The 13314-nt window shown below is 41.4% G+C and overlaps 1 protein-coding gene across 1 annotated transcript in view; it reads left to right on the top strand.

Annotated features, from left to right (window-relative positions):
- The window catches only part of WDR38 (WD repeat domain 38), a 182282-nt gene that overhangs the window by 25063 nt on the left and 143905 nt on the right, over nucleotides 1-13314 (top strand). The window contains exon 3 of the mRNA XM_089693386.1: nucleotides 5932-6048. Coding sequence (XP_089549512.1) covers nucleotides 5932-6048 — 117 coding nt within the window. The remainder of the gene's footprint in view (nucleotides 1-5931; nucleotides 6049-13314) is intronic.

Raw genomic sequence — 13314 nt, 5'->3', positions numbered from 1 at the left:
GCCTACCCTGCTTAACCTGCAGAGATTCAAGCCATGTATGGCCGGCTTAAGGCTTATATCTCCTTTAACCACTTTCTGACCGTAGGATGTCCAATGACTTCCTCGAGTTGAAGTGATTAATCTGGGTATCAAAGTGTTCAGCCGGTGGCTGTTTTTTAAGGTAATAATTGGTTAAACGAGTGCTAGGTAAAAAGGTAAGCTGCAAGCATAAACGGTCAAACCTCCAATCCTCATAAAACGTTCATAATCATAAAATGCAGCGCTAATCAAGTGATAAATAAAATGATAAATAAAACAATAATAGATAAGATAAAAAAATGTGCACTGTGGAGCGCTAGGGTGTTAGTGATATCAGTGTTTGAATATGACGCATAAAGTGCAATACTGACACAGATCTATATACATAGGTAAAAGTGTTCAATATATATAAAAGGGTGAATCCTGTGACTCCAGTGGATGGAAAAACGAGTATATATTGCACTAACAAGAAAGCGCAATTATAAGCACATTCGAGTAAATTATATCACTCCTGGTCATCTGTATCCTAAAAGGTAACCTCGGGGATCATCTGGCACATGTCTGCACATCAGTTGATCATCCGGCTGTTACTCTCCAGGTGTCCAGGGTAAAGGAGTAAATGGACCAGTATGGCAGTGGGAAAATCAGGAATCCACCTTAAACAGCTCATCAATAAACGAGCCAGAGAAAGAGTGCCTAATAGTGCTGTAATGTTTTATTGGAATTGGAAAAAATACTGTAAAACATAATGCACTCACATCTGGCAGTATAAACAGAAACAAAGATGGCCGCCGGCCTTCCTTGTGGCCCGTGCGGCATGAGCCAAGCCAGTGACATCACGCCACATGGGCAACGAGCCACCTTATCAAATCAATCTCACTTTTATCAGATGCTTTGGAGGCCAGAGGAGAAATCTGGGGTCTAATAGAACCCAGATCTCTCCATAAAGAGGACCTGTCAAGACCCATATTATCACAAGGGATGTTGTTCATCCCTTGAGATAGCAATAAAGTTGATTAAAAAAAAAAAAGAGGTAACAATGTACCGTAGTTTGTCGCTATTCTGCAGGTGTGCACAATTTTAAAGCTTGACATGTTTGGTATCTATTTACTCGGCATACCATCATCTTTTCTATTATGCAAAATTTTGGTTTTATTAGGTTTGTGTTCACTAAAATGCATTAAAATGTATTTTTTCCAAAACATTTGTGTTTGAAAAATCACTACATAAATACTGTGTAAAAACAATTGCAACACCCACCATTTTATTCTATAGAGCCTCTGCGTAGAAATATATTATTACATATATGAGGGAAATGTGAGAATCAGGCTGGTAGGCAAGTGGTTAAACTAAATTTAGAAGATTTGAACAAGTTGCTTTGGGCAATTTACTTTGCCTTTGGTTTTTAGGAAGGGTGGTGATGGATATTATTGGACCATTATCAACCCCAAGCACTTCAGGCAAAAGTTACTGTATATCCTGGCAGTTGTAGACTATGCCACTGGAATCCTTAAGCCATGTCACTAACTTCCCTCCAGGTACAATGTGGCGGGTGATTTACTGGGGCACATGTGTAGGACGTCTGGCAGATCAATTCTGGTGGAATCTATGCATATCATGGTTAGCCCTTACCATCCACAATTGAACAGCTTGTTCAAACAGTTCAATGGAACCTTGAAACAGATACTGCAGACGTTTGTGGAGTCCCAAGGCAAGGACTGTGAATATCTACCTCATTTGCTGTTTGCCTACAGCACTTAGTGTTTAAAACATCACAATTTGATATCTTCTCCGATGGAGTCCATGGTGATGATGTGATCATAGCATATACAGTAACTTCCATCCCTGTGATCTCAGTACAACCTGGGGGTTTTCATTTGGCACACTACAGATCTTTTTCTGTTTACCTTTAATGAGCTCTGGTCACTGACAATATCTACAGTACTTCACAGAAGATATGACTCAAACTCTCCTGCTCTCTGATTGGCTCAAGTCCACTGCCAGGAGGGGCATTTACACAGTGCCTGCTATGCTCACACGGCAGGGACGCTAAGGTTGAAAGGCAGCTGCTGCAGCACAATGAAGATGGGGAGAGGAAAGTGAAAGGAAAGAGGCACATGCAGTCACAGCACACCCATCTACAACAACATTTTCATATATACAGTTGCAAGAAAAAGTATGTGAACCCCTTGGGATTACATGGAGTTTTGCATGAATTGGGAATAAAATGTGCTCTGAACGTCATCTAAGTCACAACAATAGAAGAACACAGTCTGCTGAACATAACACTACACAAACATTAGTTGCCATGGTTTAATTGCACATACCATGTAAACATTCACAGTGCGGGGAGGAAAAAGTATGTGAGGCCTTAGCTTAACGACTTCTCCCAGAGCTAATTGGAGCCAGGAGTGAGCCAACCTTGACTCCAATCAGTGTGATGATATTGGATGTGTTGCTGACAGCTGTCCTGACCTTAAAAACACACACCTGTTTTGGGTTTACTGGTTTCAAGAAGCACTGTCTGATGTGAACCATGCCTCGCAGAAAAGAGCTCTCAGAAGACCTACGATCAAGAATTGTTGACTTGCATGAAGATAGAAAGGGTTACAAAAGTATCTCCAAAAGCCTTGATGTTCATGTGTCCACGGTAAGACAGACTGTCTACAAATGGAGAAAGTTTAGCACTGTTGCTACTCTCCCTAGGCGTGGTTGTCCTGTAAAAATGACTGCAAGAGCACAGCGCAGAATGCTGCATGACGTAAAGAAGAATCCCAGAGTGTCAGCTAAAGACCTACAGAAATCTCTGGCACATGCTAACATTTTTTGTTGACACATCTACAATAAGGAAAACATTAAACAAGAATGGAGTACATGGGAGGACACCATGGAGGAAGGCATTGCTGTCCAAAAAGAATATTGCAGCACGTTTGAAGTTTGCAAAAGAGCACCTAGATGTTCGACAGCACTACTGGCAAAATATACTGTGGACAGATGAAACCAAGATTGAGTTGTTTGGGAAGAACACACAACACTATGTGTGGAGAAAAAAAGGCACAACACACCAACATCAAAACCTCATCCCCACTGTAAAACATGGCGGAGGGAGCATCATGGTTTGGGGCTGCTTTGCTGCCTCAGGGCCTGGACGGATTGTTGTCATTGATGGGAAAATGAATTCCAGAGTTTATCAAGACATTTTGCAGGAAAACGTACGACCATCTGTCCGCCAACTGAAGCTCCGCAGAGGATGGGTGATGCAACAGGACAATGACCCAAAGCATACAAGTAATTCAACAAAACAATGGCTGCAACAGCACAGAATACGCCTTCTGGAGTGGCCCAGTCAGAGTCCTGACCTCAACCCGATTGAAATGCTGTGGCATGACCTTAAGAGAGCGATTCACGCCAGACATCCCAAGAATATTGCTACACTGAAACAGTTCTGTGAAGAGGAGTGGTCCAAAATTACTCCAGATCGTTGTGCACGTCTGATCTGCAACTACAGGAAACGTTTGGTTGAGGTTATTGCTGCCAAAGGAGGGTCAACCAGTTATTATGTCCAAAGGTTCACATACTTTTTCCTCCCTGCACTGTAAATGTTTACATGTTATGTGCAATTAAACCATGGCAACATCTAATGTTCGTGTAGTATTATGTTCAGCAGACTGTGTTCTTCTATTGTTGTGACTTAGATGACGTTCAGAGCACATTTTATGCCCAAATTATGCAAAACTCCACGTAATCCCAAGGGGTTCACATACTTTTTCTTGCAACTGTATGTAGTGCTCACTTCCACAGGAGTCCACGTTTTTAAGCTCCCTAGGGTATTTTCCCGTAATTATTCCACGGCCAGACCCATGGTCACAGTTACTCTGTTGGCTCAATTAACAGTCTAGGGGTATGCTTTTTTGATGCTTTATTGCAAAACTTGAACTAGTAACTTTTAGCAGCACCTTGAGGACACCAATCTTCCTCTTAAGATCTGAGCAGAGTCCTTGCACCAACAATTAATGAACTGAGCTTTTCAGGACACCAGATGCAATGTCCTCTTTGAACAAAACTGACTCTAGCACAGTAGCACACAGTCTGTCATGCACCGTCTGGCGGAGTCTCCAGCAACCCACAGCGCGGGGTTCCTCAGGGGGCGGGGTCTAAGTCCCAATCTGCTTATTCACCAGGGCCCCTGATGGTGGGGATGGATTTGGAGCAGACTAAGACCAGGTCGCGACCCCCGAGTACGTCCGGCAGTGGTAGAGAGCACCGTCAGGGGTGTGTGGAAAATAGAGCCTGACGTGAAGAGGCTGGCAGGCCTGGTAACAGCGATAGATCCATGTGGGATGGATGGATGGATTGTCAGGGTAGCGTAAGGAGTAGTCAGGCAGGCCAGGTCAGCAACGTGCGGGCAGCGAGGTACCAGAGGAGCAGGCAGAGAATGGTCAGGGTCACGAGCCGGGTTCAGTAACTAGAGGATCAGGCAGAAGGATGGTCGGGTCAAGCCAGGGGTCAAGCAGGAGACAATCAGCAGGGTCAGGATCAAATGCAGAGGTCGGCAACAGGAAGCTTCACAGGATCAGAATACAGGAACAGGACAATAAGACCAAACAGCAACTTGTGTCTGTGCAGGGCTGGTTTAAATAGCCCGCCCGGCACTGACAGGCGCGCCTGGGTCCTAGTGCCCGCCTGCCTGCATGTCTTGTCGGACACCTACGCATGTGCAGACTCGTGCATCGCGGTGATCCCTGACACAGTCTCAAGGATTGCTCACATCATCCTGTACTCACTAATGGCCTTGGATAATTGGTTGCCTCCTTCCAATATCTTCCAGATACTTTTCTAGTAATACTAGCCCAGATCCCCAAACGAAAAGTCACCCAGTCTGCTCCAGCAATTTTCAGTAGAATAGGCCCCTCAGCTAGCCTAGCTGAGACCTTGTTGAGCAGCAAACACATGGCAGGCTTGCACAAGAGGCAAACAGCCCCCAGGCTGTGATCTCTTCCTCTTAGGACAAGACCCCTTGTTCCAGTTATTAGAGTATTTATACACTCTTCCAGCCACTATCTGGGCACACTCTCCATAGGGATTGGCCAGAGCTGCACAAATACGCAGCTGTTGATTTGACTCTCCCAGCCCACTATCTTCCAAACCTTTTTCAGACAGACAGGGTGAAGTTGCAGTCGGTAAAACACAGAACAAACCAAAATAATTAAGCACAGCTCAACTGGCTACAGTGAGTCCAAACTAAATGAACCTAACACCTATCTAGGAGGGTACTATTCACACACACACATACATCTGTATATATTTCTGTATATATTTCAGACAACAAAGCACTGTTCTGTATGTATCAATGTTTGTGTTTTGCCTCCAAGCAAAAGTGTTTGCATATACTCTCCCTGTGCTACTTTAGTACTCCTACCATTTATAGATTGCAAAACAAGCAAAAATCCTGCCTTTATTTTTCCCAGCACACTTTAAACCTTTTTTTTGCAGGGAGAAGTGGGGGGGGGGTTGATTTCTTTATATAAATAGTTACAATGAGAACACTTTTTTACTACACTTGGACATTTCTGATTAGCAATTGCTTTTCAATTTGGGTGCCAATCTTAGGCCTGGCTTGTTTATGGGCTGCCCTTTCAGTTGGTGTCAAGCCTGCAGCACATCAGTTTCCGATCAGATTCTGGACTTGTAGATAACAGGTATACTAGTCTGAGTTAACATTTTATGACAATCATGTTTATACATACTGTAATTGTAGAGTAGCAAGAAAATGACAAAAAAAAAAGAAAATGTCTATGAATTGAGGTCCGATCTACCTTATACTTTTTTTTTGTTGGTCCATGGGGGTAATAAAACAGGAATTTCTATTTCTTCACAATTTCCATTGTCACATAGAACATGTTCTTTTTGTAGGGCCTGTCAAGTCATGCTGCTTTTCTCCAGATGGCACCATTTTTGCCAGCTCATCACTTGATTGTACAGTGAGGATTTGGAAGGTGGACAATGCAGAATGTATTCATGTGCTAACAGGTATGTTGGAGAAATGCAAACATGGCAGACAATGGTAATTAATACGTGGCATTTTGCAGTTCACTTCTTCATTATATGGCTTTGGTACATCTAACTGTAGATATCAACTGTACAATATGCACAACTGTCTGCACACCCCAGCTACGAGAGCAGAGAAAAACTAATGATAAAGGGATTTTGGATGTGCAACAAGGAATACCACTATACCATGAAATAAAAACAATCAACTTTATTACAAATTTAAAAACATTATAATGTATAATGACAATTGATGTAACAAAACAAAAAGATAAATCATATATTATAATAGGAAGGAAAAGAGGAGAAAAAAAAAACCAAACAACTCACCAAGCCACCCAAATAAAAACCAAACCATCCATAATAATCTTCAGTGACACTGTGGGTATAAAGATTTTTATAGTTTTGCTAATATACAGATAAGAGTACTGCTCATTGTGTCCCTGTGTCTAATTCTGTTTGCCCATGGCTTTTTGATCCATATGGTGGGGTATGTTGGGGGGTTGGCCATATCCTTGTTTTTTTTTGTGACTGCAGGTTTAGGGTTTTAGGATGATTTGGTTTTCATTTAGTTTTTTTCCCCCACCTTCTTTATACACCAGTAGTTCTCTATGTATTTCATTATTAAATATATAGCTGTTTTAATAATCTTCTTTTTTTATGTATTTATATTATAATATATGATTTATCTTTCTGTTGAGTTACATCAATTGTCATTGGATCCTGATGAACCTGTTTTTATGGCGAGACACGTTGACATGATACTTACCTAAGATTTACCACTTGCAAACTGCCCACAGTACTTTTACTGCAGACGAACAGCAGCTACAGGCAAAGTTACATACTGGTATGTCACCCTGCCTGTACCAACACAGGGAAGGTGCTGCACGCACACTGGGTTTCACAACATGTCCCTCCGCAACCACTGTGTCTATCGGACACAGCGAAATGTGGACCCGGTGATCATGTGATCACTATGCAACCACATGATCACAATGCTAGCAAAGCTTTAATGAATCAATCTGATTCATAATATCTTTGCTTCTGTTCCTGGTGAGCTGTGACTGGCCCACAGCTCTCATATGGTACATGGGTCAATCACAGCACCTGTTCTGTTGGCTCCAATCTAAGCATTGATAGTGTGATCTCTGTAACTTACAGTTGTGATGAGATAGCAATAACTTCAACCTCTGATGGATACCACAGTCAGTGACTCAATGAGAATGACATCTCGTAGATCTTGTGAAGTTTATTTCATAAACTGAGAGAATCTTACAACAATGAAATTCGATAGGTCAAAAGAACATGCTGTTTCCTGCTCCATGCCATGAGGCTTACTGCAATGCATCTCTTGGAGAGGGGGAGGGCTATCTATGCAGCATTAGCTAAACTAAAGGAAAGGGAGGAGCAGAGACAAAACACTGAAAACATTTAAAGGCATATGACAGTCAACATGACAGTCATGTGACACATGACAGCACCCTTTATCATGTAACCAGTTGGAGCCAAATTACAGATCAATGTAATTTGAACTCTCATGAACTTAACCCATTCATGACAGTCCAAAGCAAGCATTGCATTGCAGAGCAATAATCTTTATTGCTTTTGTAATGCAAAGTGTAAAAAAACCCCAAAAACCCTGATCACCCCCCCCCCCCAAGTAATACAATGTTACTATGGTAACATTGCACTACTCTTATGAATGATTTAAAACAAAATATAAAAAATTAAACAAGAAAAATAATGTTAAAAAATAAAAATAATATATTGAGGGTTTTTTTATTATTTTAAGGGTTTTTTTAAACTACTTGACCACCGCCCACCCACAATGTGTGGGCAAGCAATGGCTCTGGGCAAAGTGATGTACCTTTGCGTAGAATTCTATTTCCGGATGTGCTTGCGCTCCCTGTTGCCCCCTATGCCAGTACAGGGAGAGAATAGAGAACACCACACTGCGTAAACGCACTACATTTTACACACACATTAGATTAGCACATTTAACCCATTTATTGCCCCTATTAACCCTTTGATCACCTCGTCACCCAGCCAGTGCCATTAGCACAGTGTCAGTATATAAAATTTTTCACTGATCACTGTATTGCTGCTACTAGTGACATCAAATAGTGTCAGGGTCTGTAAGCGCCCCTCCCAGCCAGGGTCAGCTAGCGTTAGAATGCCTGCACATTATCGCACTCATGCTATAGGTTGCTGATCACCACCATTACTAGTATAATGTTTGTACGGATCAATATATTGATCATGAACAGAACTATACTACTGCCTCCTTAGTATAGTGTCCCCAAAAACACAGCATTAGTAGTATCAGCCAGCACTAGTGTTTAGCCCCTACCCTGTTTTTCACAGATTTGTATGAATTGATTGCGGGCCAAAGCAATTTATACACACAACAATACATTGCCGCCCACCCAAATGCACCTCTTGCCAGACAATTTGCATGAAAAACTGTCACGGTTTCTGAATGTAAAATTTTTTTGGACCTAACCCTCAACATGGGTATTACAAAAAAGAATGAATTGTGGTCATATTGGTCCACAGACCTGATTCATTATATGCCCATGTTCTCTGCTGTTACATATATGCCCAACGAGGACCAGCAATGTACTGGTATGTCACTGGACTTTGAGTGATTATAATGGGATGATGCCTGCAGCTACAGGCTTCATCCTGGTATCATTTACTTCAGCTGGCGATCAGCTTTCATGTAAAAGCAATCCTAGTGGCTAATTAGCCACTGGATCACTTTTACCAGCAGTGGGAAGAGACGAACCCCACGGCTTCCACGGCTTTCATGGGCTCTCCCGTTCCACAGGAAAACCTGAGAATGCAGCCGGTGCTTCCCCCGGCTGACCATAGAGCTGATCAGAAATCGGAATAGCTCCAATTATCTCTATACTCTAAGAAATCGGAAGCTAGGAGCATTTCACTATTTCGGTTTTCTCAAATAAAAACAGCATCATTTTAGAATTGGGAAAGCGACTGATCACACTGATCTTGGTGTGATCAGATGCTTTAAGGGCAGAGAAGATATCTAGAGTCTAATAGACCCCAGATTTCTCAGAAAAGAGTACCTGCCTATTGCTATCATAGGGGACATTTACATTCATACATGAAAAAAAAGCAAAATAAATAATTAAAAAAAATAACCCCTGACCCCCACTGTCACGATCGCGGCGTCAGACCCCAGACCTTCTCACCAAACTCGCGACCGAAGGACTAGCCGATCTAAAACCGCGATGTCACGTGCGTAGCAATGCTACACCCAGCTGCACCCTACACAACGATTTTCCAGCTAATTGGACCACAATCTATGTACCGGCAGCATGACTGATTGTTACTGGGTCCGGTTATCAGCTATCCACTATAATGATTGAAATAATCGTCTGCATAACACGGTCACTGCAGGCCGATTATACAGAGGATTAAACAAACACGGTAGCGCCCTTTTAGAGGCAGGAATTCGTAAATTGCAATAAAGAGCTGTAGAAACAGTTCAACACTTTTCAGAAGGAAAGATTTATTATTAAAAGGTCAAACGGGTGCAATAAAAATATTTACAGAAAAAATTTAACTAATATATATATAAATATACAGAAAACAGCACAGCAAAGAGATAACAGGGAAAGGTGAAAGGGTTAAGGTACTTGCCATTAAGCCTTGGATTTAAGCAGATCAAGTTTCCGAGCAGAAGGGCATGGGTCTCCCCAGGTGGTATTGATGTTAAAAAGGGAGACTTCTTCAACTCACACTCCTAGGCCTGACAGTCTATTTTGTAGTCCCCAGCAGGGGGTGTCTCTGAAGTCAGGGACCAATACCCCGCTTAGGGCGTGGAGGTATGGGTGGATACCTCAACTAGAGCCAAAATCTCCCGTAACTCATATTTTGGCCCATAACTTTCCACCTGCACAAGTGACATTCCACCCGCAGGTAGATTATTATGCAGACAAGTCTGAGGATTGATTAGATATGAATTATGAAATTATACACTGAACGGTTCACGAGATCTATTTTTCTGCTTTCCTATGTGTCCGAGACAAGGCGAGTGACCCATCAAACTGTTCGCCTGCTCATCGCCCATCTGACGATATGCCTGGTTTTTATGTAAGTCTCTCATATTCCAAGATATGAGACATAGGGGAAACATGGATTTTAACAAAGGTTATCTGATTCTGTCACCTATGCTGAGTTAGGTTTATTAGGTTGGAATCTCTTTCAACTCCTGGGAAAGCTTGCCTTATCTCTTCCGAAGTGTTACAATTTGCAGGTTCTTAGGACAGGGAGGCCCCGGCTCCCTTGGGGGCTTTATAGCTCCTATGACCCTCCTGTGACATTCCTAACTCACACACATCTGGCCAAATGCCGCTGGGCCTCTCCGATAGAGAGGGGGGAAGAATGAGGGAGAAATATATTTGTCAGGAGGGTAATCCCTTTGCCAAGATGGAGGTTGAAGCCAAAATGGTTGAACCGCGTCCATCTCTGGGTATACGCTGTTACACCCACCCCTTCTCCCGCTCGCGCAAAGACGAACACAAGCGTCGGTTCAGTGTCTGTATGCAAACAGATATTTCGCCATGCATGTGAAGTATCAATGTGAACATCAGATTGAGGGCAGTAATTCTAGCATTAGACCTCCTGTGTATATCTAAAGTGGTAGCTTTACATAGTTTGCCACTGTTGCATGGGTGTGTACAATTTTAAAGCATGTCATGTGTTTGGTATCTGTTTATTCTGCCTAACATCCTCTTTATATTTTATCAAACAATTGGGCAATATACTGTTGTTTTGTGCATTAAAACTTCAAAAAAAGTGTATATATTTTTTTTTTAAATTGTGTTTGAAGAATCGTTGTACAAATACTGTGTAACAAAAATGTGTAAATCCCACCAATTTATTTTCTAGCGCCTCTTTAAAAAATATATAATATTTGGGGGTTCACAGTAATTTTCTAGCAAAAAAACAGTTTTTCTTATGTAAATAAAGAGTGTCCAAAAAGGCTTGGTTTTCAAGTTGTTATAAGAGTGGGTGATGTATGGTATAAGCTTCTAATGTTGGGCATAAAATTCCAGGATAGTAAAGGCCCCCCCCCCAAATGACCCCTTTTTGGATAGTAGACACTCCAAGGTATTTGCTAAGGGGCATGATGAGTATTTTGTAGATCTGATTTGTTGCCACAAGTGTTTGGAAAATTAAGAAAAAAAACAAAAATGCATTTTTTTTCTGTTCTTTTTCAAAACCCTGTGAAAAGTTATATCTGCAAAATACTCACCATGCCTCTAATCAAATTGTGATAGGTAGTGAGGAAGTTACATGAGGAAATGGTATCGCCATACTGAGGAGAAGAAGCAGAATATATTTTGGGGTGTTAGTCCACATATACCCATGACAATATATCATTTATGTGACAACTTTGTGTAAAAAAAAAAATGTTTTGTCATTTTGTAAAAATTTCTGGCAAAAAAAAAATCTTTCATGGGCTCAACATGACTTTCAGAAAATTTCTTGGGGTGTCTACTTTCCAAAAAGGAGTCATGCGGGGTTTGTTTGTACTTTCCTGGCATTTTAGCACCTCAAAAAATGTGATAGGCAGTCAGAAAGTAAAAGCGGAGTAAATTCCAATATACTGTATATACTATAGTTTGTAGCCGCTATAACCTTCACACAAACCAATAAAAATAATGTTTCGAGATTTTTTTTTACCAAAGACATGTAGCAGAATACATTTTGGCCCAAAGTTTTGACTAAATTTGAGTTTATTGGATATTTTTTATAACAGAAACAGGTTTTTTTTCAAAATTTTTGTCTTTTTTGATTTGTATCGCAAAAAATAAAAAACCCAGTGTTTATCAAATACCACCAAAAGAAAGATCTATTTGTTTGAAAATAAGGACATAAATTTTGTTTGGGTACAGTGTTTCATGACAGCACAATTACCAGTTCAATTAGCACAGCGCCAAATAGCAAAAAATTACCTGGTCAGGAAATGGCTTGAAATTATGACATCTATTCAAGATTTTACACTTTTAAGTTATGATTGTGATATGAGTCATTATTTTGATGGAAAGTTGGCACTGATGAATTTTTATTATTGTCTATAATGTTCTTAAATTTTTAATAAGGTTGATTATTTTTCTTTCATGGTATAGTTGTATTCCCTGTAAGGCATATCCAAATCCCTTTACCATTAGTTTCTCTCTGCTCCCGTTGCTGGGGTGTGCAGGATACAGATAACTGTGTACAATGTATTAGAGAAGGATGGTGCCTTACGGGCAGCATGTGTGTTTGCTGGTGTCACCCCAGATTAAGATATAAGTGTACATTAACAACAATAAAATTATCTAAAAAAAAGAATCATAAACACCTCATACATACAGTGATACATGAGTGACATCTAATACTGACAGCTTGGGCAGTAGTTTAAACCCACTTCTTCGGGACGTTTAACCCTTTTTCCTATTTTTTACAAGTTATTTGCCTTCTCTTGGTTACTCCTGTTGGTTCTGTGACATATTTGTGCCTGTTGCCTTTTGGGCCCTGGGGCTGTGGCTCGGGGTTAGTTCTTAGGTGACACCGCCCCCGCTTGCTGCGGCGGACTGGGGTGCCTCCGGCCATGGTCTTACGGGCCTTGGGCCCTCCCACCATGTACCTCATCTACGCCTGGTTAGTGCCAGGTTATGTTTATATGTTTATTTGTCGAGGGTGGAGTCTCGTTTTTTCATGCCTGTTTGAGGGTTCATTGAATATGTTTTATGAGGGGGGTCATCCTCGTCTGAGGGGGACCTTCCTCAAAGTTATTATTTGCCTGTGGGAGGCCTGGGTCAGGATCAGATACATGCGCCTTTGATGTTCCCCACCTAGGTCTTCAGTGTACTGTGTTGTACCACACTGTATGTTTTTTGGACAGCTTGTCTGTCTATTAGTTTTTTCTTCTTTTCATTCTTTCTGCTCTTTTTTTTTCTCTCTTTTTCTCGGGGTTGGGGGCGGTTTTGCGAAGCACTGTTGGTAACAAGTTTTTTTCCTATTTGATCCACTACAAATGAATATGACTCCAATTAAATTTTCCTCTATTAATTGTAGGGGCTTTAACACCCCAGAGAAGCGGGGCCAGATGCTCTATCATTTCCATAAACATGGCTCGCAGATATTGCTCCTTCAGGAGACTCATTTTCGCACCGATGGTATCCCAGTCCTCCACAATCGTTATTATACTCAATGGTATCATAGTACTAATCC

Source organism: Staurois parvus, unplaced genomic scaffold (genome assembly GCF_062004578.1).
Source record: "Staurois parvus isolate SC_StPar_1 unplaced genomic scaffold, SC_StPar_1.0 ptg000630l, whole genome shotgun sequence".
NCBI lineage: Eukaryota > Metazoa > Chordata > Amphibia > Anura > Ranidae > Staurois > Staurois parvus.
Note: the sequence above shows the minus strand (reverse complement) of the source record. Positions and strands in the feature narration are given on the sequence as shown.